This window comes from Sapajus apella, unplaced genomic scaffold (assembly GCF_009761245.1).
Source record: "Sapajus apella isolate SASKATOON/1434 unplaced genomic scaffold, GSC_monkey_1.0 scaffold15, whole genome shotgun sequence".
In the NCBI taxonomy this organism is placed as follows: Eukaryota; Metazoa; Chordata; class Mammalia; order Primates; family Cebidae; genus Sapajus; species Sapajus apella.
In genome coordinates, this window is record NW_022436955.1 from 10368007 (window position 1) to 10394686 (window position 26680).

The 26680-nt window shown below is 41.4% G+C and overlaps 1 protein-coding gene across 2 annotated transcripts in view; it reads right to left on the reverse strand.

Annotated features, from left to right (window-relative positions):
• The window catches only part of NAE1 (NEDD8 activating enzyme E1 subunit 1), a 29003-nt gene extending 7026 nt beyond the window's left edge, over nucleotides 1-21977 (reverse strand). The window contains exons 1-16 of one of the 2 annotated variants that reach the window (XM_032284134.1): nucleotides 21817-21977; nucleotides 18115-18218; nucleotides 17961-18021; nucleotides 15394-15424; nucleotides 14304-14375; nucleotides 14010-14089; nucleotides 12557-12666; nucleotides 9943-10052; nucleotides 8829-8891; nucleotides 8411-8474; nucleotides 7938-8029; nucleotides 4604-4663; nucleotides 4378-4511; nucleotides 2121-2196; nucleotides 1793-1832; nucleotides 120-206 (exon numbers count right to left, since the gene is read on the reverse strand). In XM_032284134.1, coding sequence (XP_032140025.1) covers nucleotides 120-206; nucleotides 1793-1832; nucleotides 2121-2196; nucleotides 4378-4511; nucleotides 4604-4663; nucleotides 7938-8029; nucleotides 8411-8474; nucleotides 8829-8891; nucleotides 9943-10052; nucleotides 12557-12666; nucleotides 14010-14089; nucleotides 14304-14375; nucleotides 15394-15424; nucleotides 17961-18021; nucleotides 18115-18218; nucleotides 21817-21869 — 1237 coding nt within the window. In that variant the 5' untranslated portion in view covers nucleotides 21870-21977. The remainder of the gene's footprint in view (nucleotides 1-119; nucleotides 207-1792; nucleotides 1833-2120; nucleotides 2197-4377; nucleotides 4512-4603; nucleotides 4664-7937; nucleotides 8030-8410; nucleotides 8475-8828; nucleotides 8892-9942; nucleotides 10053-12556; nucleotides 12667-14009; nucleotides 14090-14303; nucleotides 14376-15393; nucleotides 15425-17960; nucleotides 18022-18114; nucleotides 18219-21816) is intronic. The other variant, XM_032284135.1, reaches the window with a different exon arrangement.
• Nucleotides 21978-26680: the final 4703 nt, after the last annotated feature.

A 26680-nucleotide genomic window follows, 5' to 3' on the forward strand; every position in this document is an offset into this window, starting at 1 on the left:
ATGAATATTTACGTTATCTTTTATATCATCACCATATACTCAACACTATTATACACAAAATATTTATATCTTTTAAATTAATTAAAATTAACCCAGAATCAGAAGGCTATTATACTTACTAATTTCATCCTTGTTAATTGTATCCAAACCATATTCTTCAGCTAAGGATCGACATCTTACCACTCGAAGAAATGCAGAATTGCTGCCTGAACAGAGGAAAGATATTAATGAAGTAAAAACTGTGACAGGTGGATATTATGAATCACAGGTGACTTGAAGAACAGAGAAGGCCGGGTATGGTGGCTCACACCTGTAATCCCAGCACTTTGGTAGGCCAAGACAGGTGGATCACAGGTCAGGAGTTCAAGACCTGCCTGGCCAAGATGGTGAAACCCTGTCTCTACTAAAAATTTAAAAATTAGCCAGGCGTGGTGGCGGGCGCCTGTAATCCCAGCTACTTGGGAGGCTGAGGCAGAGAACTGCTTGAACCCAGGAGGCGGAGGTTGCAGTGAGCCAAGACCGCAACATTGCACTCCAGCCTGGGCAACAAAGCAAGACTCCATCTCCAAAAAAAAAAAAACCCCAGAGAATTATGTATATACCCTTCTTAGACATGAGAATGTGAAGGAATGTTTTCTCCTTAGTTCTAATAGCAGAGGAAGAACTAGAACACCAATCACCTTAAATTTATATCCCTGGCACTACAACCAGTTCAGACCGAGTAAGGTGATGGGCTCTCTGAACCTCAGTTTTCATGTGTAAAATGGGGATGATACTGTTTACCTTTGAGAATTGTTCTATGGATTAAATGTGACACCTGCATAAAGTACACCTCTAGCACAATGCCTGATATGGCTCTACAAGTAACAGTTTTAATCATTATTATGTATAAGTAGTCCTAAAGGAGAGAGGGTTATGAACTGTACTATTGATAAAGGTAAGGACTTTTTTTTAAGCTTTGTATTATTGAAATTTTCAAAAATGCCCCAAAGTAGAATAGAATAATAAATGTTCAAACTTTCAATCTAGTGTCATATAATCTAATATAACAAAGCTAATTCAAGATTAATCTAATAGACAAGGTGCAAGATCAATAGTGGAAGAAAACATTAAAACTGAGCCTAAACAGGCATTGTGGAGAAGTCATAAAATAGAAAGCTTGGATAAATCTTTTTTAAGGATGGGGAGCATGCAAAATATAAACTTCCACAGGACGTAGGAGCAGTAGGAGCTGTAGCTATAGGGAGGAAATCTTCAGATGGCATGTACAACAGATTGAGGATTTTGAAACTGACTCTTAAATAAAAGAAAATGCTTTTGGCCTACTGAGGAGTTACTGAGAAGACTCCTACGAAACTAACCACTCTGAAACTAGATGGCAAAATTCTTAATTCCATTCCAGTCATTTAACACAGACCAAAATGAGTACTTAAACCAATATTTCAATGTACAGGTGACTCAAGACTTCACAGCCCAAGTCTTCAGACAAAAAAATTTTCTAAATTACTTACAATTTAAAAACAGAAAATATTGTATTAATGACAATTTTCAATTAACTGACCATCATGTCTTTTTTGGCATTGCCACCAATAAACATGCTCTACCTCTGATTCAGTTTTAAAATACTCTCCATTTATTATATTATGAGAGGAAATAAACCTTACCCATAATTATATCTACACCACTGAGGCCATGGAAAACTTAAAATTTCAACCATTCAACATACCTGGAAACATTCCCTATGGCACATTTCTATCAAGCAAAATAAGGAAATTAATTCAAGGGGACTTACAGAGTAATTTTAATTCTTTCTCTGAAATGGACTCTGGTGCCTGTAAAGAGATGAATACAGATCTGTTCCAGTTTAAAAGAGAAAACTAACAAAGGGTGCGGCACAAAGCCAATCACTGTGAGATGGGGAGGCTTTCTCCGAGAGCTGGGAGAGCACTTTAAAAATAATCTTGTTTCCTTATCACAAACTCTCCCATTAGGCAGGCAAATGAGAACTTCCTCTAAAGAAGCACAGAGCCAGTGCCACACCCTCTGTCTCTTAAACCCTTTCTGGCTGGAGTTATGTGCTCAGTCCTGTAAGGGCACAGTGTGCCCAGCCAGCAGCTTACCTGGCCAATGGACTGCAGCAATTTGGCAACATGATTACCTACAGTGGCAGCATCTTTCTTTGCTTTTTCGCGGTAACTGAAAAAGAACAAAAAGCAATTATTAACAAATTTTTTAATTAGCAAAATTTAAATTATCATGAAGTAAACAAAAAAATTTCTTTCCTTTTCATCAAAAAACACAGGCCTGACAATGTATGAAATGTGAAAATGCCAGGGAAATGCTATCAACAGCACCTACGAGTAGCTGGGAATCTTTCCAGTGTTAATGACAGACTCTCAGTGCCCACTAAAACCCAGAGTCCCTCTAACAGCACCCAACTAAAAAACTGCCCTCCTAGAGAGATCTATGATCTCTCTAAGGCTTCTGTGACAAAGGACCTGAAAAACAGTTACTGAAGAATATGACTTATCTCCTGGAAGTCAAGTTCAAGGAAAGTTAAATACATTAAAACTGTCCATCTCCAATGTAAAACTTCTGTTTTTGTTTTTTGAGACAGGATCTCACTCTGCCACCCAGGCTGGAGTGCAGTGGCGCAATCCTGGCTCACAGCAGCCTCAGCTTCCCACGCTCAAACAATCCTCCCACCTCAGTCTCCAAGTAGTTGGGAATACAAGAGCACACTACCACGGCTGGCTGATTTTTGTATTTTTTGTAGAGACGGAGTTTCACCACATTGCCCAGGCTGGTCTTGAACTTTTAGGTTCAAGTGATTTAAAAACTGAAAATACTGTATTAATGGTAATGTTCAATTAACTGACCTTCATGCCTTTTTAGCACTGCCACAGATAAACATGCTCTATCTCTGATTCAGTTTTAAAATACTTTCCCCATTTATTATGAAAGGAAAAAAAAAAAAAACCCTTACCCAATAATTATCTATACCACTGAGACCATGGAAAACTTAAAAAATTTCAACTATTCAAAACACCTGTGAATGTTTCCTATGGCATATTTCACCACTCACCTTGGCCTCCCAAAGCACTGGGAATACAGGTTTGAGCCACTGCACCCAGCTATAATACTTTTCTTTAGGTCTATTTACGTTTCACCCTCTAACAATCATCAGTGTTCAAGCCGACTACCTCCCATGTAAGGTTATACTTCTTCCTATCCTCAACTGACCTCTCCCAAGTTTTAAGTAGTTGAACTCTTAGGCTAGCACAACAAACCAAAATTTGTTCAACGGCAACTATGAAGAGTGAAATATGACTGGGGAACAGAGATCATCTGTGTGTGACATTACTTGGCCCCCAAAGAAACCAAGCCAGCAGACATGGATTCTTTGCACCATGCCCCAACTATACGAGGGTAATATTCATTGAAACTCATCCCTATGATAGTCTATCTGGGTTCAGGCTAGTGATACCTGGATAGCAAGTATCTACATAGTCATAGACTCTAAATTATGAAACATTAAGATAAAAAATTCATCACACCCTTCATGGTTTTAAGTTACAAATAGAAGGCAGTATAGGGCCATGGCTAAGAATACAGGCATTGGTACTGGTATCCTGGGGTTCAAATCTTGATTCTGCCATTCACCAGCTATATGACCCTGTATAAGTTACCTTTTCAATACCTTAGTTTCCTCATGTATCAAATGGGACAATAACAGTCTCTCTCTCTCATAGGTTGTTGTGAATCTTGTGTCTATACTAAATTACTTAATACATAGAATATAGTTGATAGCACAGAGTAAGTGATCAAACACTTAAGTTTATCATGAAATGAAAAAAAAAAAAATCCGCCTCCTAGGGGTATGTGGTAATTCTATATTTCCCATTCAATTTTGCTTTGAACCTAAAAAGAATCTGCCCTCTAAGTTCTTTAGCTTATTTTTACTTATTTATTTATTTGAAACAAGGTCTTGCTCTGTCACCCAGGCTGAAGTGAAGTGGCATGATCATGGCTCACTGCAGCCTCAAACTCCTGAGCTTAAGAGATTCTGCCTCAGCCTCCTGACTAGCTGAAATTAAAGATGCATGCTACCATGCCCACCTAATTTTTCAATTTGTAGAGATAGAAGTCTCACTATGTTGCCTAGGATGGTCTCAAACTTTTAGACTCAAGCAATTCTCCCACCTTGGCCTCCCAAAGTGTTGGGATTACAGGCATGAGCGACTGCAGCTGGCCTAATTTATTTATAAGCAATGAGGTTATAATAAACTTTTATTTGATTTCTGACAGGCTGATAAAATGTTTATTTCTAATACAATCAGACTTTGTCTATTACATAGTTTGAAAACAATGACATACATGTTTTGCAGTTTTATATATTTGCCTGAATCTGCAATCATATCAGGAATTGTGCCTCGAACAGGTAAATTTCCTTGACCCTCTTTGGCCACAAATTCCTTTAAGGCACGAGCTAAAATCCAAAATGATGGAGTCTAAAAAAATAAAAAAAAAAATTAACATTAAGTGGGGTTTTATTTTGACCCAAAGGTTTAGACAGCAATGTTTTTACTTTTGTTGTTGTTACCTGTTTGGTGATATTTATGCAGCGATCATCATTAAATATATCTTCAATACTGCTTGGGATCTAACAAAGGAACATGAAACATTTACTTACACAGTATTAAGAATTTGCCCATCTTTATTTTCAGTGCTAATTCTTCAGATACATTCTTTGAATTCTCACACCGTAATCAAATACAAACTTCACTGTTACTAGCATTTAATACCTTTTCTCTTATACCATAAATGGAGTAAAGAAGGAGCCCCAGTAAATTATTTTATGTAGTTACATCTGAAGATACAACAGATTATAGACTTGTAGTGTTTCATGATTTTCCAACTTGTCAAAAATTTGAAACCCTTGCACCCTAATTAGTGACCATTGAGACAACCACTCTGAAAAAAACTGAAACTATAATTTTATTGCAAGATCATCATACATTAATCAAAAGTATAAAGTCAGGCACAATGGTACATACTTATAATCCCAGCATTTAGAAGGCCAAGGTCGGAGAGTCACTTGAGCCCAGGAGTTTGAGACCAACCTGAGCAACACAGGGAGACCTTATCTATACAAAATGTAAAAGTAAATTAGCTGGGTGTGGTGGCACATGCTTGTGGCCCCAGCTACTTGGGAGGCTAAAGTGGAAGGATCACTTGAGCCCAGGATGTAAAGGCTGCAGTGAGCAGTGACTGCACCACTGCACTCTAGCATGGGTGACAATGTGAAACTCTGTCTCAAAAAAAAAAAAGTATACAAATCATAGGCTTTGATTCTACTGTTGCGTGGAAAAAAAGAAATTTCTCAGTGCTACCTCCTAACTGGTCTCTCTGCTTCCACTCCCAGTCCCCTAAATTCTGTTCTCCTCACCACAGCCAGATGGTCTTTTAGAATATAAAGCAGCTCACGCCGCTTCCCTGATGGAAATGCTTAAATGGCCTGCAAGGACTTGTCATGATCTGGCCCTTTCTGCCTCTCCAAACTCAAATCCTTCCTACCACTTTTCCCCCTTTTTCACTTCATTCCAATCACATTGACTTGTTTACTGATGGTTGAACAAAAGTCAAGCTTCATCCCACTTCTGGGCCTTTGCACATGTGCCTCCTCCAACTGAAAAGCTCTTCCACCAGATCTCCGCATGCCACTTCACTCAGGCTTCTCTTAAACATCTCTTGGAAAGTTTCCCTGGCTCCCTATCTAAAATTGTCTCTCAACCCCAGATCCCATTTTCCCAACATGCTCTCTTGCCCCTTTGCTCTGCTTTAATTTTGTTCACAGCACCTGGTGCATTTTTATCTGTTTATTTAGTTTACTGTCCCCCAACTATTAGAACCTTTTCAACTGCCGTTTTATATTCAGTGAAATACAGAGATTTTAAATGTCCAATTCAATGCATTTTGATAACTATATATATATATATATATTTTTTTTTTTTTTTTTAAACAATAACCCCAATTAAAACAGAAAATTTTCATCACCGGAGAAAAGTGATTCACAAAGCACTTTTTTTTTTTTGGACACAGGGTCTCACACCATCACCCAGGCTGCAGTGTAGTGGCACAATCAGGGCTTACTGCAGCCTCAACCTCCTGAGCTCATGCAATCCTCCCACTACCTTAGGCTCCACAGTACCTGGGACTACAGGTACAGGCCACCACACCCAGCTAATTTTAAAATTTTTTGTAGAGACTGAATCTTCCTATGTGTTCAGGCTGGTCTTGAATTGGGCTCAAGCAATCATTCTTGAGCCTTGGCTTCACAAAGTGTTGGGATTACAGGTGTGAGCCACCACATTTTTTTTTTTTTTTTTTTTTTTTTTTTTTAAGACTGAGGCTCACTCTTGTTGCCCAGGCTGGAGTGCAGTGGTGAGATCTCAGCTCACTGCAACCTCCGCCTCCCGGGTTCAAGCGATTCTCCTGTCTTAGCCTCCCAAGTAGCTGGGAATATAGGTGCCCGGCACCATGCCTGGCTACGTTTTGTATTTTTTAGTAGAGATAGGGTTTCAGCATGTTCACCAGGCTGGTCTCGAACTCCTGACCTCAGGTGATCTGCCCTCCTTGGCCTCCCAAGTGTTGGGATTATAAGAGTGAGCCACTGTGCCAAGCCTCAGCCAGTGCACACTTTTAATCACTTAGCAACACTGCCTCGTTGTCTCCAAAAAATTGGTAATAATATCTTATGTGCCTTCCTAACCTGAAAGGCAGTATATTTGCTGTTTTAAATTATAAGAAAATTCTAACTTAAACTACCAGTTGTTATTCCAAAGCTCCCCAAAAACCTCAATGGTCAGCCTTCAACAACTAAGCCACAACAAAACCAAAGGCATCTGAGTAATCCTCCAAATAACTGTTCAAATGTACAATGTCATTAAGAACATCTTTCATTCTATCCAAATAATTACTGTCAGAAGCAAAGGCAGGGCAACAAAATTTAACTTTTCAGGCAACACTACTTTAGACAAGCAAAATATCAACTTCATTATGTAATTCCTATCCCCAAACTGTTACTATTCACAAATCATGTATTCCAAATATTTACATATTAAATAAATAATTGCACTGCTATTATATGCTGAAGCACTGACATCCACTTTAACAAGGACAACAAAAGGATATTAAAACAAGCTTCCAGTTATATTGTATTTATTTTTTTGTTTGAGACAGGGTCTCACTCTGTTGCCTGGCTGGAGTGCAGGGCGCAATTTCAGGTCGCTGCAACCTCCGCTTCCTGGGTTCAGGAGATTCTCCTGCCTCAGCCTCCTGAGTAGCTGGAATTACGGGTGCGTCCTGCCATGCCCAGCTAATTTTTGTATTTTTAGTAGAGACAGGGTTTCACCATGTTGGCCAGGTTGGTCTCAAACTCCTGAGACCCACCCACCTCAGTCTCCCAAAGTGCTGGGATTACAGGCATGAGCCACCACACCCGGCTCTGTATTTATTTCTAATTCTACATTTAAAAAATGTTAACTTATGGCCGGGCGCGGTGGCTCACGCCTGTAATCCCAGCACTTTGTGAGGCCGAGGCAGGTGGATCACGAGGTCAAGAGATCGAGACCATCCTGGTCAACATGGTGAAACCCCGTCTCTACTAAAAATACAAAATATTAGCTGGGCATGGTGGCGCATGCCTGTAGTCCCGGCTACTCGGGAGGCTGAGGCAGGAGAATTGCCTGAACCCAGGAGGCGGAGGTTGCGGTGAGCCGAGATTGCGCCATTGCACTCCAGCCTGGGTAACAAGAGCGAAACTCCGTCTCAAAAAAAAAAAAATGTTAACTTATATCATTATAATCAACCATTTAATAGCCAAGGACTCTAGAAAACACCTGTTGATATGAATCCCTCGGCAACTCTTTCATTACCTGAGTTGTATTTAGTGCTGTGTTCACATTTTTAATAGCTTCTTCAAAATTCTCTTCATCTTCTGGAGCCCCACTTTCATTCTTTAGAATTCCTATTATAATGTGAAATTGTCAGCAAACAACAGCCCTTTTCCTTTCACTCTGCCATTATAAAAAATAATTCCCCCATTATAAAAAATAACCCCATTATAAAATATAAAAAATATAAATATAAATATAAAAAATTCCCCCATTACAAAAAATAACCTTGTCAGACTCTGCAAAATATTAAATCTTAATAAGAAATAGGGCTTATCAATAGTCCTTAAAACTATACAAGGTGTGGCTCCTTAACTTCTCCAGAGGCAAAGTAAAATGAAAGTTCATGATAGTATTACCTGACAAAGGTGTTAACAGAAATCCAATAAACACTTGCCTCTAGCAATTTGCTTTTCAAGCTTTATACCATATTTAATTATATCCCATAATATTACCTTGTCTAATCAAATCTCTGAAGTCCTCTTTTTCTTTATACGTTTTAGGTATTCGTCCATTTGTCTAAATTGGTTAAAAAATTTTTAAATCTAGTTATTAAAAACTCAAAATACAAAAATTGAAAGTCTGAAGTGTCCCCCATTCTCTACATAAGATTTCATCAACAAATATGAAATAATTTCTCTGTGAAATCACAGGCTCACTTGACAGAAAACAGACACTGTGCCCATTTACCTACATTAACCCCCCCCCAACAGTTTCATAACAACATTTATCAAATTTCATTTTGTTAATTAAAATTATCAGGATCAAAAGAGGAACTGTTAGATTTAAATTTAAAAGCGGTCATTTGCCCTACCATACAACCCCATAAGGAAAAAAAATTAATCTCCCATTCCCCACCAAGTAAGGACATACTTCACTATACCACTGTGCTAAATATTTCGCTATGATCACAATCCATGGAGTATGGCTATGGTCCTAAAAATGAGAGACAATCAAAGAAAGTATCAGTATTATTAATTCTTCACTGTACCATCTAGTTTTCAACAAATTCAACATTATTTATGATCTCCTAATATATGCATAGTAATGAATAGAGGAAAATGAACTGAGTTAATAAAACTACTTTACACATTTTTTAGAGGTAGACACCTAGTATATCATATATATACTATGATTGTCCCCATCATGTCAGCAATACAGTCTCAGAGACTGCCACCCAAAAACACAGCTCAAATCTCGATTTCAGACACCAATCCTAAAGTAAGAAACGAGGATCTTCTGTTTTCTGATGAACCAAATAAACAACTGCATGTTAATTAATAAGGAAGTGGGAAAAAATACATATACTCTTTAAATTATATTGTCTGTTATGTCATTATTTCTATTTGTTTAGAAAACGGCCATAAAGAGGGCTTCTTGGAATTTTTTTTTGGTTTCTGTTTTTTGTTTTAAAACTTTTTATGTTTGATTTTTGTGGGTACTAAGTAGTGTATATATTTATGGGGTACGTGCTTTGATACAGGCATGCAATATGAAATAAACACATCATGAAGCATGAGGTATCTGTATAGCATTTATCCTGTCAAGCATTTACCCTTTATGTTAGAAACAATCCAATTAAACTATTTTTTAGTTATTTTTAAATGTATAACTAAGTTATTATTAACTATAGTCACCTTGTTGTGCTTTCAAGTAGTAAATCTTATTCTTTCTAATTTTTTTTGGTACTCAATAACCACTCCCATCCCATCTCCCCATCTGGAATATGTTAACGTCCAATTTCTTGACCCAGGTAGTGATTACACAGATGTTCTGTATATGTACTTTTCTTCAATAAAAACATTTTTCAATTTTGAAGAAAAATTAATATGTTGAAAACAAGGTCAAATGTTGTTATTGAGTAGTCTGGATAACAAGAATATGGAGGTTTATAGGATTTTCTCACTTTGGTGTAATTCAAAAAACTAGGTTTAAAAAAAAATGTTTTAAATCGATCTACAAATGTAAGGTCACAGACACTACCAACCTTTTTTTCCATATGATCCAAATCATAGGACTGAAAATGTTCTCTCAGTTCAGGAAATGGCTTATCTAGTCGTAGATCCTCTAACGCATTATCTGGATGAGATTCTATTACTGTGAAACAAAGAATTCAAAAGGATAAATTTAGTACTTTAAACAAAAAGAGAGAGTTGGGGTCTTGCTGTATCACACAGGCTGAAGTGCAGTGGCACAATCATAGCTCACTGCAGGCTCAAACTCCTGGGCTGACAGGATCCTCCCACCTCAGCCTCCTGAGTAGGTGGGACTACAGAGTTGTGTCACTGTGCCCAGCTAATTTTTAAATGTTTTTGTAGAGATGGGGGTCTCACTATGTCACCCAGGCTAGTCTCAAACTCCTGGATTCAAGGGCTCCTCCTGCCTCAGCCTCCGAAAGTCCTTGTATTACAGGTGTGAGCCACCGTGCCCAGCTTAAAAAATGAACTTAATTATTTAGCAATACTGATGACAATATACTACATTATAGAAACTTAGGAAATCTTTAATTTTTAAATGGGCACAGGGCCCACAGGTTTCCCTGTTTTATTAAGGTACAATTTACATACAGTAAAATGCACAAATCTTAAGTCAACTATAAAGTTTTAGTAAAAATAAAACCAAGACTCCTTTTGAACAGAATCTGTTGTAATTGAAAAAGCTCAAAATTGACAAAATGTATGTACAGATAGTAACTAACGACCTATCCTTCCTCCTCTTGCGGTCTTCAATAGACAGCATCACCATCTACCTAGCCTTCTTCCCCAGAAACCTGATGGTCACCCTTCACTTCTTGCTTCCTTGGCTCCAACATCAGTGACTCCCCACTTCCTCATCTCACTCTGTACACTGCTCTTCACATGGGAGAGTACAGGAGAGTGTACAATTTCAGTGAGTGTTTAGAGGTAGGCCCAGTTCTGTCACTTGCTAACTATGTGACCTTAGACAAACAATTTAATCTCTCATTGCCTCAGCATCATCTATAAAAGATATTAAAGTATCTACAGGTTGTATATCTCTCTTATCCAAAATGCTTGGGACCATAAGTGTTTTGGATTTTGTTCAGATTTTGGTATATTTGCAAATACATACTAGATAAGCATCTCTAATCCAAAAATCTGAAGTCATAAATGTTCCAATAAGCATTTCCTTTGAATGTCATGTCAGTGCTCAGAAAGTTTTACATTTTGGAGTATTTCTGATTTTGGATTTTTGGATAAAGGATGCTCAATCTGTACCTTATAAAGGTTTTGGAAAGAGTAAATGAAATAATTATCGTAAAGGCAGGCACACAGCTAACAATGTTGAACCTTCATTTATTATCTACCCCTTCTTCTTCTCTTCCCTAAATTAGGAAAAAGAACACTCTCTTTCTTTCTTAGGCCACTGGAAATTTCTAACAGCAATCCCTGCCTCCAATCTTTGCACCTTTAAATCCATTTACTTTCTACTCAACTTCAAAGTGACCCATTAAAAATAAAATTTTTATCCTGGCACTCTCCCACTTTTAACTCTTTTGTTCCCACCCATCAGTTGACACCACTTTCAACTCTTAAATGGTTCACCACCAGCAGCCAGAGCTTATCCTGACAAGCACTCCCTAACCGCCAACACAGATATTACTCCTCAGTGATGCTACCAATACCAATAGCTATCATCACATTAGCACAGTACCTGGGTCATAGTAAAAATGCTTTCTTGAGTAAATAAAGAGCATTGTATGAAAACTGGATGAGAATTTCATAATGATCTAATATTAAAATTTTATAAGTAAAGGGCTTATATCAACCCTCGGCTGATGGAGGTCTGTTTATAAATGACTTTGGTATCCTACAACAGTTTCCTTGGGAACAGTAGTTAGGTAAATGTCTTTGTTGTGTGAAACTGCACCTGAATTGAGAAAACCTAATGGCTGCATGAGAATGAAATAAAAGATTAGAGGGGCCAGGGGCAGTGGCTCACACTTATAATCCCAGCACTTTGGGAGGCCAAGGCAGGTGGATCACCTGAGGTCAGGAGTTCAAGGCCAGCCTGACCAACATGGTGAAACCCTGTCTCTACTAAAAATATAAAAAATTAGCCAGGCATGATGGCGGGTGCCTGTAATCCCAACTACTCGAGAGGCTGAGGCAGGAGAATTGCTTGAATTCAAGAGGCAGAGTTATAGCGAGTCAAGATCATACCATTACACTCCAGCTTGGGCAACAAGAGTGAAACTCCGTCTCCAAAAAAAAGAATGGAGTGGGGAGAGGTGGTGCAACTTCATGGGTCAGAGTGACCCACATCCACATTCCTTAGCTCTCCAGTCATACATGCCCAATGTGAGTTAGGGGGCAAAAGAAGCTGAGTACTTGCATAGTTGTTGGATCTCCTAATAAGATCAAGAAACTATACCTGTTGTATCTCCTGCTTTGTATCCTTCTGTAATGCTACATAAAGAGTAGATTAAAGCCTATTGAATCTGATTGCCATTTTGAATCTACAACTAGAGATGTGCTGCAACAAATTTACTTTGTAATTTAAAACTGACTTTCTAAATTGTCAAGTTTCTAAAATTATAGCTAACGCAACCAATAGTAAGCCCATATGCTCAACAATTTTACCTGGATGTTCTTTTATAATGATCCTCATATAACCAACTAGTCCATATGTCCTACAGATCAAAAGAGGGATCTGGGAATTCCAGAGGACATCTGCTAAGCGTAGTAATGTGCTGTTTAAAAAAAAAAAAAAAACAGGCAAAATATGAACATAAGCAAATGGAAATATGCCAAACATGAAACATGCCAAACTTAAAAATGTCTTAAAGCTACTTTCTTACTAAATAATAAATCCAAATAAATATAATTGCATTTACATAAGTAGGTCAAGAATATACTGAAAAGCAAACATTTCTACAGGCTGCAGTCTCAAAAAAAGTACATCTTTCGGACAAGAGGGATGTGAAACTCTAATCTGTCATATTAAGGAGAAATGTTAAAGAAAACTTCTAAACATTTTCATGATAGAGAAAAAATATAAAACCCATGTATAGACCCCCAAACAACTCCAATAACCAATTCTCCCTCTGTCTCTCGCTCTCTCTCTCTTTTTTTTTTTTTTTTTTTTTTTTGAGATAGGGTCTCACTCTGTTGCCCAGGCTGTGGCATGATCGTGGTTCACTGCAGCCTTGACCTCCTGGGCTCAAGTGATTCTCCCATCCTAGCCTCCTGGGTAGCTGGGACCACAGGCATGCATATTGTCTGGCTAAATTTTATATTTTTTATAGGCACAAGATTTTGCCATGTTTCCCAGGCTTGTCTTAAACTCCTGTGCTCAAGTGATCCACCTGTCTCAGCCTCCCAAACTGCTGGAATTACAGGCATGAGTCACTGCGCCCAGCCTTCAATAATCAATTCTAACTAGTTTTTAATCACTAAAAATTAAACAACAACAACAACAAAAAACCAAAAACAAACAAACAAAAAAACAATGTTCAGTTTAACTGCTCTAAATATACTCCAAAGAGTTTCACATCTAAGGCCGGGTGAACAAGACTCTGTCTCATGAAAAAAAAAAAAAGTTTCACATCTCTGTATTTTTCTCTTCCTCATCTTTTCAATGCTGCAAGAGTTCTAAGAATTTCTCTTTTTTTTTTTTTTTTTAAGTTATTTTTTTGAGACCAAGTCTCACCTAGGCTGAGTAGAGTGGCATGATTATGGCTTACTGCAGCCTCAACTTCCTGGGGCTCCAGCAATCCTCCTACCTCAGCCTCCAGAGTAGCTGGGACCACAGGCATGCGCCACCACTCCCAGCTAATTTTTGTATTTTTTGTTGAGATGGGGTTTTGCTATGCTGCCCAGGCTGGTTTCAAATTCCTGAGCTCAAGCAATCCACCCTCCTCAGCCTCCGAAGTGCTGGGATTACAGGTGTGAGCCACCATGCCTGGCCAAGAATTTCAAATTTAAAAGTTTCTATAGAATTTAAGAATTTTAAAAAATAATCAATAGACTGTGCTGATAAAACAATGCAAATCTAATAAGATTAAAATAAAAACATATTAATATAAAAATTTACCTTTCAGGAAGCTGAGTTGCAACCACAACAGTAAACCTACAGAAAAATGAAGGATCATTGTCTAGAAGGTTTTCTGGACTCTAAATAGGACAGCAAAGAAAAAAACCCAACAATTTCACAATCATATTAAACAAGGCAGAGATAGTTAAGCTATTTTACAACAAATGAGGCAACAAATCCAATTCAACTAATCATAAATGATACAAAGATTCAAAATTCTAAATTTCTAGGGCTTTGAATTATTAAAAAAAATTGTATTTCAGCACAGACATAAAAATGTTTGTACATATATACCTCTTCCACAAAACTTCCAGAGACATCACTATTTAATTCTTGTAAGAACTCCATGGCAGCTTGAGCTCGGTTCTTTTTAAAAAAAAAAAAGCATTTTACTTGAATTAGAAAAAAGCTTGGTCACAATGTAATCCCCCAATTTATGGAACAGGCAAATATACTGTAAAACTATCCAAATTTCATGCATAAGTATGACAACTCTATTTCCCTTCTTTTTTCTTTTTAGAGAAAGGCTTTTGCTCTGTTGCCCAGTTTGAAGCATAGTGGCCTGATCATAGCTCACTGCAGCCTCAAACTCCTAGGCTTAAGCAATCCTCCTGCCTCAGCCTCTCAAGTAGGTGGAACTACAGGCATGTGCTACCATGCCCAGCTAATTTAAAAAATATATATTTTGTAGAGACAGGGTCTTGCCATGTTGCCCAGGCTGATTTTGAACACCTGGCCTCAAGCAATCCTCCTGCCTTGACCTCCCAAAGTGCTGAGACTACAGGCATGAGCCACCAGTCCCAGCCAATTCTGCTTCCCCTAGTGTTTACAACTCAACAGAATATTACTTAAAACAAAGCAAAACCATCATTATCCGGAGTTCTCAAATGACATTATTTGTACTCTACTTTTTTGATTTGACAAATGACCAAAAAACTCTAGGTAGCAGGCAGGAATATCCTAGATCATGTTCAGACTCACTGTAACCCCCCAAATCTAGAATCCTGTACAAGAGTGATTAATCACAAAGCTAACAGTCATTTCACTAAGTTGACTAATATGGTTTCATAAGATTTTTTAATTTGAAATACAAAGATAGAAGATCTTCTGGCTCTTATTAAAAATTTTGTTAACCAGAATCCATCCTCTGAATATTACATTACTCAAGATTTAGCTTTAATACAGGATACAATGTATAAGCACAGATAAGTACTTCTAAGTTTTTTAACTACCAAACGTGAAGATTTACAAGATTAGAAAAATTAGGTAACTTTTTCTCAGAGAAATAATACACTTTTTTAAAGTCAAAGCTTTTCAAACAATCAAAACATAGTGGCACCATTAGATCCTCACGTGCAACTATATTCTCTAACAAATTGTTTACCTTGCCGATACTGCTTCTTTGAAGGAAGAAACTAAAGTGAACAGAATAAAGGAAAAAAAAGTTAAGCTTACTAATTTTAAAGGAAAAGCTGTTTGTAATAGCATGCATATTCATTCATAGTATAAAACAAGCTATACTGTGATTACAGATAGTAATGGCCTTCCTAGAGGAAGAAAATCAGATAGGCTTATAAACAAAGATAGGCTAATAAGTCAATGTTTCCCAAAGTGTATACCATAGAATGTGAATATCACAAGATCCTCTGAGAGAAAAGGGTTCCTTGGCCAAAAAAAGTTTGGGAATCACCATATGCTATATTTCCCTCTTGGAAATTCATAATATACATAAATATAATACTAAATTTTTTTTTTGTTTGTTTGTTTTTTGAGACGGAGTTTTGCTCTTGTTACCCAGGCTGGAGTGCAATGGCGCAATCTCAGCTCACCGCAACCTCCACCTCCTGGGTTCAGGCAATTCTCCTGCCTCAGCCTCCTGAGTAGCTGGGATTACAGGCACGTGCCACCATGCCCAGCTAATTTTTTGTATTTTTAGTAGAGACGGGGTTTCACCATGTTGACCAGGATGGTCTGGATCTCTTGACCTCGTGATCCACCTGCCTCGGCCTCCCAAAGTGCTGGGATTACAGGCTTGAGCCACCGCGCCCGGCCCTAAATTTTTTTTTTTGAGACAGAGTCTTACTCTGTCACCAGGCTGGAGTGCAGTGGTACCATCTCGGCTCACTGCAACCTCCGACTCCCTGGTTCAAGGGATTCTCCTTGCCTCAGCCTCCCAAGCAGCTGGGATTACAGGCATGCACCGCCACATCTAATTTTTTTTTTTTTTTTTTGAGACAGAGTTTCACTCGTCGCCCTGGCTGGAGTGCAATGTTGGGACCTCGGGTCACTGCAACCTCCGCCTCCCAGGTTCAAGAGATTCTCCTAGGCCGGGCGCGGTGGCTCAAGCCTGTAATCCCAGCACTTTGGGAGGCCGAGGCGGGTGGATCATGAGGTCAAGAGATCAATACCATCCTGGTCAACATGGTGAAACCCCGTCTCTACTAAAAATACAAAAAATTAGCTGAGCATGGTGGCGCGTGCCTGTAATCCCAGCTACTCAGGAGGCTGAGGCAGGAGAATTGCCTGAACCCAGGAGGCGGAGGTTGCAGTGAGCCGAGATCGCGCCATTGCACTCTAGCCTGGGTAACATGAGTGAAACTCCGTCTCAAAAAAAAAAAAGATTCTCCTGCCTCAGCCTCCCGAGTATCTGAGATTACAGGCAGGCGCCACCACACCCAGCTAACTTTTTGTATTTTTAGTAGAGATGGTGTTTCTCCATGTTGGTCAGGCTGGTCTCAAACTCCTGACCTCAGGGGATTTGCCCGCTTTGGCCTCCCAAAGTGGTGGGACTACAGGCATGAGCCACCATGTCCAGCCAAATTTTTGTATTTTTAGTACAGACAGGATTTCACCATATTGGCCAGTATAGTCTTAATCTCCTGACCTCATGATCTGCCTGCCTCGGCCTCTCAAAGTGCTAGCATTACAGACCTGAGCCACCGTACTCTGCCACTAAAATCTTAAGGTAAAGAAATTTTAACTTCATTTGATCCATTTCCCAAACTAATTTGACCATGGAACCCATTGGCCCATTTATCAGCTTTTAACATTCTCTAGAACCAGTGTTCCATAGATTAGTCTTGGTGTACTGAACCATTTGTTTTTGCACATAACTGTAACAGATTTATTCAGGCCTCCTCCCACACATACCCTTGACATGTCTAAAGGCCCAGATATGAGGCTGCTAATCAGAGTCAGGATGCCATTTTTCGGCATAAACTCACTGGTTCCATAGAAGAAACTCTATTTTTATCACATTCTACTCTAACCAACCAAGTAAGCCAAGATAACAAGACTTCTTTATATATGTCAAAAAAAAGGCTGTGCTGTGCCTAGCAGAAACCTGCACTACCATCCAAAGAAAAGGCATCAAAACTAAATATGAACTAATTGTTGGTTTTCCTTATATTTACTCACTGTTGTTACTACTGACAAATACAATGAAAGATACCAGACTTCTAGTCCCTGCAAAGATGTGGAGCATTAAATCCAAATTTGGGAATGCTCTGAAAATCTACATATAATCTTTAAAGAATAATATATAAGCCGTCTTTAAAACAGCATTTTCGTAGACACAGTATAAAGAGATATACACCTAGAGTAAGCTTAGAAGACAAACAGGTATTATTGTTAATTATATATGATTATATAGAAATCAATGCAAGAGCTTAGGAAGTGTCCACATTACATGAATAAACAAATAATGACTACTCCCTTATATTAATAATAAATTCAGTAATGATGAGTACCTTTTATTAATGCCCCATTTGGCAAATGCTGTATTGCACTTTACCTGTATTATCTCACTTCCTCCTCACCATAATCCCAAACAAGGATGGCTTCCACTGAGAGCCAAATCACCCTGACTGAAGCTAGGATTCAGGACTTGCCTTCCCATGAAAGTGCACTGCCTTCCTTAACATGTATATATTTGAAAAGAATAGAACATACTTGTTTCCGGCATCTTCTCCGCTGACCTGATTTCCATCAATAATCGTAAACGAACCAACACCTGAGAGCCAAAACAGAGTAAGTCAGGAATGTACAGTTCTAGTTCATAATCTTAAAGAAGTAAATTTAGAACACAACCACAAAACTACATTACCTGGTAGTACCAAGTTTTTAAGAATTTCAGTTCCTGTGGCTGTTGCGTTTATTAGGCAAACATGAGCAGATTCTAAAGCTTCTTGCCCATGATCACCCCACAACCTACAAAACAGACACAAATTTGACATTTTTAAAGCTTTCATGACAATACAACTTTCTTATTTGAATGGTGATCTTTTTTTTTTTCTTTTTCAGACGGCCTCTCATTCTGTCGCCAGGCTGGAGTGCAGTGATCAGTGCAATCTCCGCCTCCTGGGTTCAAGTGATTCTCCTGCCTCAGCCTCCCTAGTAGCTGGTCCTACAGGCGTGTCCCACTACGCCCAGCTAATTTTTTGCATTTTTAGTAAAGATGGGGTTTCGCCATGTTAGCCAGGATGGTCTCGATCTCCTGACCTCCTGATCCGCCCACCTCGGCCTCCCAAAATGCTGGGATTACAGGCATGGGCCACCACGCCCGGCCTCATTTATTCTTAAATTACATTAGATGCATTTAAGTTAAGTTAGATGTATTTAAGATCTTGACATAGGGCTTATTACTGTGACTTCTCCAAGGGTGGGCAAAACCTTTACCAAGAAAACTGAACTATCATCTGAAAAGCCTCACATCAACTTCTACAGGAGTGCTTTAAAGTATAATACCCAATGAACATTCTAATAGCATGATTAATGTGACCTCCCTATCACCTGATCTAAAGCAGATTACTCCTTATTATGTAACCAGCATGTCTTCCAGAGCATATGACAAGCAACTGCCTCAATTTTCTTTTTTTTTTTGAGACAGGGTCTCACTATGTTGTCCAGGCTGGTCTTGAACTACTGGGTTCAAGCATTCCTCTCGCCTCAGCCTCTAGAGTTGCTGGGACTTCAGGCACAAGCCACTGCACCTGGCTTCATTTGTTTTTGTTTGCTGGGCATCCATCTTTCCACTCCACTCTAAGCTCCGTAAGGGCCCAGACAGCTGTCAAACATGTGGTGGAATCGCCTAGAAGAACCAGATGGACTGTAAAGGCCTGTTTTCTCCATGAAAGTATGGCACGCAGAAGACACCTGACATATGGTTGATGGATGCTTGAACAGTTGGAGAGTAACCTTAAGAATACTGGTTCATCAGGGAGGCAAAGGTTGCAGTGAGCCGAGATTGCACCACTGCATTCCAGCCTGGCACCTGGCAACAGAGCAAGACTAGGTCTCAAAAAATAATAATAATAATACTGTTCATTTCGGCTGGGCAAGGTGGCTCACGCCTGTAATCCCAGCACTTTGGGAGGCCAAGGCAGGCAGATCACCTGAGCTCAGGAGTTCGAGGACAGACTGGCCAACATGCAGAAACTTTGTCTCTACTAAAAATACAAAAATTAGCTGGGTGCAGTGATACACACCTGTAATCCCAGCTACTACTTGGGAGGCTGAGGCATGAATCACTTGACCCCGAGAAGCGGAGGTTGCAGTGAGCCAAGATCATGCCACTGCACTCCAGCCTGGGTGACAGAGTGAGATTCAGTCTCAAAAAAAAAAAAAGAATACTGGTACATCTGGACCAGGGTGAGATACTGTATGCCCATAGTACCAGCTGCTTGGGAGGCTGAGGCAGAAGTATCACTCCAGCCCAGGAGATCAAGGTTGTGGTGTGCCAAAATCACAGCTGTGAACAGCCACTGCACTCCAGCCTGGGCAACATGGCAAAACCCCATCTCTAAAAAGGTTAGCCGAGCATGGTGGCACATGCCTGTAGTCCCAGCTACTCTGGAGGCTGAGGCAGGAGGATCGTCTGAGCCCAGGAGGTTGAGACTGCAGTGAACAGTGTTCTTGCCACTGCACTCTGGCCTGGGTCACAGAGTGAGACCTTGTCCCTAAAAAAAAAAAAAAAAAAAGAATCCTGGTGAGCCTCTAAGTAACATGTTTCAAGAAGAGGCAAAACGTATTCAGTCCTCTCTACTATCTTGCTGGCCCAACTGAGGTGAAGCCAGGAGGGCCTTATTGACTGCTGCATTTTGCTTCTGCTTCCCTTTGATAGTTCAAAACTAATAACCAGTTCTCACTATGAAAGGTAAAGTTTGGGACTTAAATGGAATGTCTTCAGCAAAACCCCTCTTTTGTTAGAGTTGCTAAGTAACCTCAACTATCTTCTCAGCTCTGTCACGTATGGTTATACCTGCATTAAAAACACACAAACTCCAATAGTTTACAAGAAAACCTAAGTTGGTTATAAGGACTGTCACCTTTCTTTCTTTTCCTAAAAGCTTGGGAGCAGGATCTAACTGTGTACCTCTGAAAAACCCAGAAGAGCCTGAATTTACATCCTGGCTCAAGATATGGGGAACTCTGGGCAAGCTGCCTAACTTCTCCAAGACTCAGTTTCCCTAATTGTAAAGCACAGGAAATGGCTGCTTTCAAGGGTGCTCTCAGGCTTAAGTGCCTCTAATACAGCACTAGGCTGGTGGTGCAAACAGAAATTCCAGTCCTTGGAAATACATAACTTCTGTTGTCTCAGAGGCTCCAGGAAGAGGAAGCCAAGCAGCTTTGTTATCTCCACAGCCTCAAGACATAGAAGACGCTCAATAAATAAGGAATGGGGAGTGAAAGAAAAGGCAAGGGTGGGGAAGTAGCCAAGGACCCTCCTGATGGGTTGGGCCTGCACTGCCCATTAAGGTAGCCGCCAGCTACATGTACTACTGAGCAAGGAGGCTAGTGTTAACTGAGATGTGCTGTAAGCATAAAAGGCAGTATTTCTAAGACAGTTTTGGGTTTTCTTTTTCTTGAAGGAGTCTTCCTCTGTTGCCCAGGCTGGAGTGTAGTGGCGTGATTTCAGCTCGCTGAAACCTATACCTACTGGATTCAAACGATTCTCCAGCCTCAGCCTCCAGAGTAACTGGGATTACAGGCGCGCGTCACCACACCCAGCTAATTTTTGAATTTTTAATAAAGATGAGGTTTGACCACGTTGCCCAGGCTGGTCTCAAATTCCTGACCTCAAACTCCTGATCCACCCGCCTCGGCCTCCCATAGTGCAGTGATTACAGGCGTGAGACACCGTGCCCGTCCTCTAAGTTTTAAAAAGGAAAATACTCAGGACCATCCTGCAAGGTGGCAAGATCCCGTTTCTACAAAAAACACAAAATATTTTTAAAAATTAAGTAAAATGTCTTCATAACTTTTTATATTGATTACGTGTTAAGATAGTAATATTTTGGACATAATGGGTTAAATTGCATTTAAAAATAAATTTCACCTGTTTCTTTTTACCTTTAGTGTGGATACTATAAAATTTATAATTAAATTTGCGATTCACATGAGCCTAGCATTACATTTCTATTGGACAGCGCTGGTGAGAACAAAACCGAACCCTCTATGCTGCTCTTGCGGCAGGGATGGGGTGCGTTCTGGGCCTCCCCATTCTGAAAACCAGGAGCCTGGGCGCAGCGAGGCGGGGCGGGCAGCCGCGCTAGCGACCGGGCTTGGCACTGGGGACTGTGTGCCCCGAATCGCACACCGCGTGGCGGGGAAAGGGGTCCTGGCCCTCGCGGAGCACCCTCGGCCCGAGGCGGGAGGCCAGAGCGCCGGCTTCCCGCGCCCCACACGGCCCGGCCCAGCCTGAAAGGAGGCCTGAGGGAGGCCCGACCGCGCCGCCTGCGCCCTTAGGCCCGGCCCGGACGCTGGGAAGCCCGCCGGCCCACCCTCGGCTCGGTGAGCCCTGGCTCACCTCAGCTGCCGGTCGTACTTCTGCTCCTTGAGCAGCTTCCCCGGCTGCGCCATGGCCGCGCCGGCCGCGCGGAGAACCGCGGACAACCGCGGAACCCCTACGGAGCGCCGCTACCAGCTCTACCAGCGCGCAGGCGCATTGAGCGCCCCTCCGCCGCCACCGCCTCCTGCGCGCCGCCCGCAGGGGGCGCCTCACTGCACTGCGCACGCGTCACGGGTACGCCAAGGGCGTAAGCGGCCCCGGCCCGGGAGCAGGTCTGGGCATCTCGGTCCGAATCAGCAGGAGGGGCAGCCCCGCTAGCCTACCAATTCGCGGTCTGGCCGTGCAGCAATTGGGCGCGACTGGGGCCTTGGAATCAGGCACACTTGTATTTTGACCACTTAACTGGTTGTGAGATCTACTCTTTACCTCTCAAATCCTCCGTTTGCTCACCTGTGCAGTGGGGATAAATGGGTTCCAAGTGTCTTTGGCCTTAAATGAGATTTTGAATACAGGAGGCCAGACTCCCCCAAAATCTTGCATGAATAATAACTTTCATTGTGATTATCGTTATTTTTCACCCATTTCTTCCTCTCATGAAAAAGCCCACAAGCCTATTTTGAATCACAAACTCCCTGCTGCAGATGCAAACAAGTCCAGGGCTCTGTTCTTGGAGAGTTTAGTCTTGTGAAGGGAGAGGGTCAGTAAACAAGCACTCACCAGACAATGTGGCCTTCCTCTAGATAGAGGGAAGTAGGGTGCTCAGGGTGCACAGAACAACCTCCCCACTCCCCCTCTCGAAGAATGTTTCATGTGGTGTGGAGATGGAAGGGTTTTTTTTGTTTTGTTTTGTTTTTTGAGACAGAGTCTCACTCTATTGCTCAGGCTGGAGTTCAGTGGTGGTCTCAATCCACTGCAGCCTTAAGCTCCTGGGCAGCAATCCTCCCACCTAAGCCTCCCAAGTAGCTAGGACTACAGGCATGCACCACCACACTCAACTAATTTTTGTATTTTTTGTAGAGACAGGGTTTTGCCATGGCCCTGGCTGGTCTCAAACTCCTGGGCTTAAGCGATCTGCCCCCCTTAGCCTCCCAATGTGCTGAGATTACAGGCACGAGCCACCGTGCCCAGCTGGAAGGGTGTTTTAAGCATAAGGAACAGCAGGTGCCATCTCTAAGAGGCAAAGAAGGCATAGCAAGCTGTAGGTGCTAGAGTAAGTTGGTCAGGTGAAAAATCAGGGTGGTTTGGAAGGTGTGAGAAAAAGTTGGGACGGGCTGGGTTCTGAGGACTGCAAACATAGATTCAAGGAGGAATTTAAAGTCCTCCACTTCCTGAAAAGACCCTCTTCTCAGGAAGAGAATGGCTGTCTTGTGGGGATGGCAGGCCAAGGAAGGAGGTTTTGTTCCATGAGGACAATTGGGAGGGGGGTGGTGCTGAAGACAAGGTGACCGTCTGGGAGAGAGATGAAGACTCCTTCCCCTTTATCTCCCAGACCCTACAGGCACCTTCAGGTTAATTTCCCTGAAATAAGGTGAAAATGAATACAGATTCCCCACCCCCAACCGCCTAGGTTAGGAACCAGAGTGGTGGCACAGTTTGATGGTAATGATGCAGCGGTGATGGATTGCACTTTCCTCTGGGCGTGTTCTCCAGGACCAGGGTGAGAGTACACCCTCCCATACCTTCCCTTGTCCTTACTCAGCTCTCATGGAACACAACTGATGGGAAACAGAGGCGTGAGGCTTTCCCAGCTCATCATGTGTTTGTGCTGTCACATTTCCTTCTCCAAGTGGACAAGTAAAATATAAGGGATAATAAAATACACTCCAGGAAAGTAGGAAGGTCAAAAGGCAGCAGATGAGAGTTCACTGCTTTGCTTCTCATGCCCATGGACTTCAGGAAAGGAAATGTCCTCAAATTTGGTAGAGGGTGAGTCATAGTGCCTGTGAAGAAGTAAATGACTTTGAAAAGGTGTTAGAGGCTGGGCATGGTGGTTCATGCCTGTAATCTAAGCACTTTGGAGGCCAAGGCGGGCAGATCACCTGAGGTCGGGAGTTCAAGACCAGCCTGACCAACATGGTGAAACCCCGTCTTTAAAAAAAAAAAAAAAAGAAGTTAAGAAAAGGCTTGTATTGGTGGTACCTGTAAAATGATACCTCAGGGTATCAGTTTCCTAGGAATGTTGTAACAAAGAACCACAAACTGGGTGGCTTAAAACAAGAGAAATTTATTGTCTTACAGTTCTGGAGGCTAGAAGTCTACAATCAAAGTGTGGGCGAGACTATGCTCCTTCTGAAACCTGTAGGGGAGAATCTGTCCTTGCTTCTTCTTGGCTTCCGGGGGTTTGCTGGCAATCCTTGGCTAGCAGCCACAGCACTTCAATCTCTGCCCCCATCGCTACATGGCATGCTCCCCTCATGTCTCTGTTTCTCCTCTCTTAACGACACAAGTCACATTGGATCAGAGCTCATGCTGATGACTTCATCTTAACTGGATTAATTACACTTGCAAAGACCCTATTTTTAAATAAGATCACCACAGGTACTGGCAGGTTAGGACTTCAGTAACTTCTGGGGAAGACATAATTCAGCCCATACCCAGCAGCTTTGTATTAATATTATTTTTTAGAGGCAGGGTCTCACTATATTGCCCATACTTGTCTCAAACTCCTGGGTTCAAGCAGTCCTCCCACCTCAGCCCCCCAAAGTACTGGGACTACAGGCATGAGTCACTGAGCCTGGCCCTGCCCATTTTGTAATAGGGTTATTTGTTTTATTGTTATTGAGTGGTCTGATTTGTACATTTTGGATATTAGTCCCTGATCTAATGTATATTTTGTAAATATTTTTTCTCGATCTGTGGGTTGTCTCTTTACTCTATCATTTCCTTTGCTGTGCAGAAGCTTTTTAATTTGGTATAAACCCATTTGTCTATTTTTTCTTTTGTTGACTATGCTTTTGGAGTCCGGTCACTACTTTTTGGCGGGGCGAGGGACAGGATCTTATTCTTTCACCTGAGCTGGAGTGCAGTGGTTATAATCATGGCTCACTGTGGCCTCGACCTCCTGGCCTCAAGCAATCCTCCCGCTTCAGCCTTCTGAGCAGCTGGGACTACAGGCACCCACCGCCATGCTCGGCTAATTTTTATATTATTTTCTGTAGAGATGAAAGTGAAAATAATGATAATAATTCAACCCATAAAACCATGTAAAAGTGCCTATGTTAGAGGAGGGGAGACGATCAAACACAGTTCTTTTGATGGCCCTGCCATGAAAGAACTCAAGGCCCACTGGAGTTCTCCCTGTTGTGGAGGGTGGAAACTAGAGGCATCAGACCAGGAAGCCATGGTGTAATTCATTTAAGCTATTGGTTTTCAAACTGTGGTCCTGGACCAGCAGCATCAATATCACTTTGGAAACTTGTTAGAAAGGCAAATTCTTGTCTGGGTGCAGTGGCTTATGCCTGTAATCCCAGCACTTCAGGAGGCCAAGACAGGAGGATTCTTTGAGGCCAGGAGTTCGAGACTAGCCTGGGTAACATAGAAGACTCTGTTGCTACAAAAAAAAAAAAAAAATTAAAAAATTAGCCAGGCATGGTGGTGTATGCCTTTAGTCCCAGTTATTTGGGAGGCTAAGGTGGGAGGATCACTTGACCCCAGGAGTTTGTGGTTGCAGTGAGCTGTGATCTCGCTACTGCACTCCAGCCTAGGCAACAGAGTGAGAACCCCCGTCTCTTAAAAAAAAAAAAAAGAAAAAAAAAGAAAAAAGAAAAATTAAGCATTAAAAAAAAAGCCAGGTAAGTTGGCTCACTTCTGTAATCCCAACACTTAAGAGGGTGAGGCAGGAGGATTTCTTGAACCTAGGAGTTTGAAACCAGCCTGGGTGACATGGTGAGAACTTGTCTCTGAAAAAAAAAAAGAAAAATTCAAATTCTTGGACTTTATCCCTACTTGCTGAATCAGAAACTGTAGAGTGAGGCCCAGGCAACTGTTTCAACCAGTCATCCATGTGTTTCTGATACATGCTTGATCCTACCCTGGCTTACTGAGCACTTACTATGATGCCAGGCAGGCCCCTGACATGCATCACCTCGTGAGCTCACAACCACCCAATGCAACAGATATTGCTGCTAACCCTATTCTACAGACAGGGGCAGATGTTTGGAAAGAAGAGTGAAGTAACAAAGATTAACAGGTGGTTCAGGGGTTAGAAACAAATACCCCAGTCTGGTGCAGTGGCTCACACCTGTAATCACACCTGTAATCTCACACCTGTAGTGCTTTGGGAGACCAGGCATGGTGGTGTATGCCTGTAGGACAGGAGATGGAGGATCACTTGAGGTCAGGAGTTTGAGACCAGCCTGGGCAACATAAAAAGACCCTGTCTCTACAAAAAATAAAAAATTAGCCAGGCATAGTGGCACACCTGTAGTCCCAGCTACTTGGGAGACTGAGGTGGGAGGATCACTTGAGTCCAGGAGTTGGAGGCCGCAGTAAGCTATGACTTCACCACTGTACTATAGTCTGGGTGACAGAGTGAGACCTTGTTTCAAATAAAAAGAAACAAATACCCCCAACAGATCTGACCAGACCGCAGTGCAGGTATGTTATTTTATCCAGCCCAGTTGGTCTCAGGGAGGGCAGACTAGATCTTTGGGCTGTCAGGAAGTTTGAGGCTAGCTCTGTGCTAGCAGAGATTATAGTCTGTGGAAGACCAGCCAGGAAGAATGAGTCACAACCCAGGACATCCACCCGGGCCACTAGCCCTCCCTGCCTGTCCTTGCCCATCCTACCCCTTCTCACCCTGGTCCTCATTGGCTGGTCCCTTGCCTTTCTCCCCAACCCCATAAGCTCTTTGAGGCAGCTATGAGTATATAAAGTTCACAGT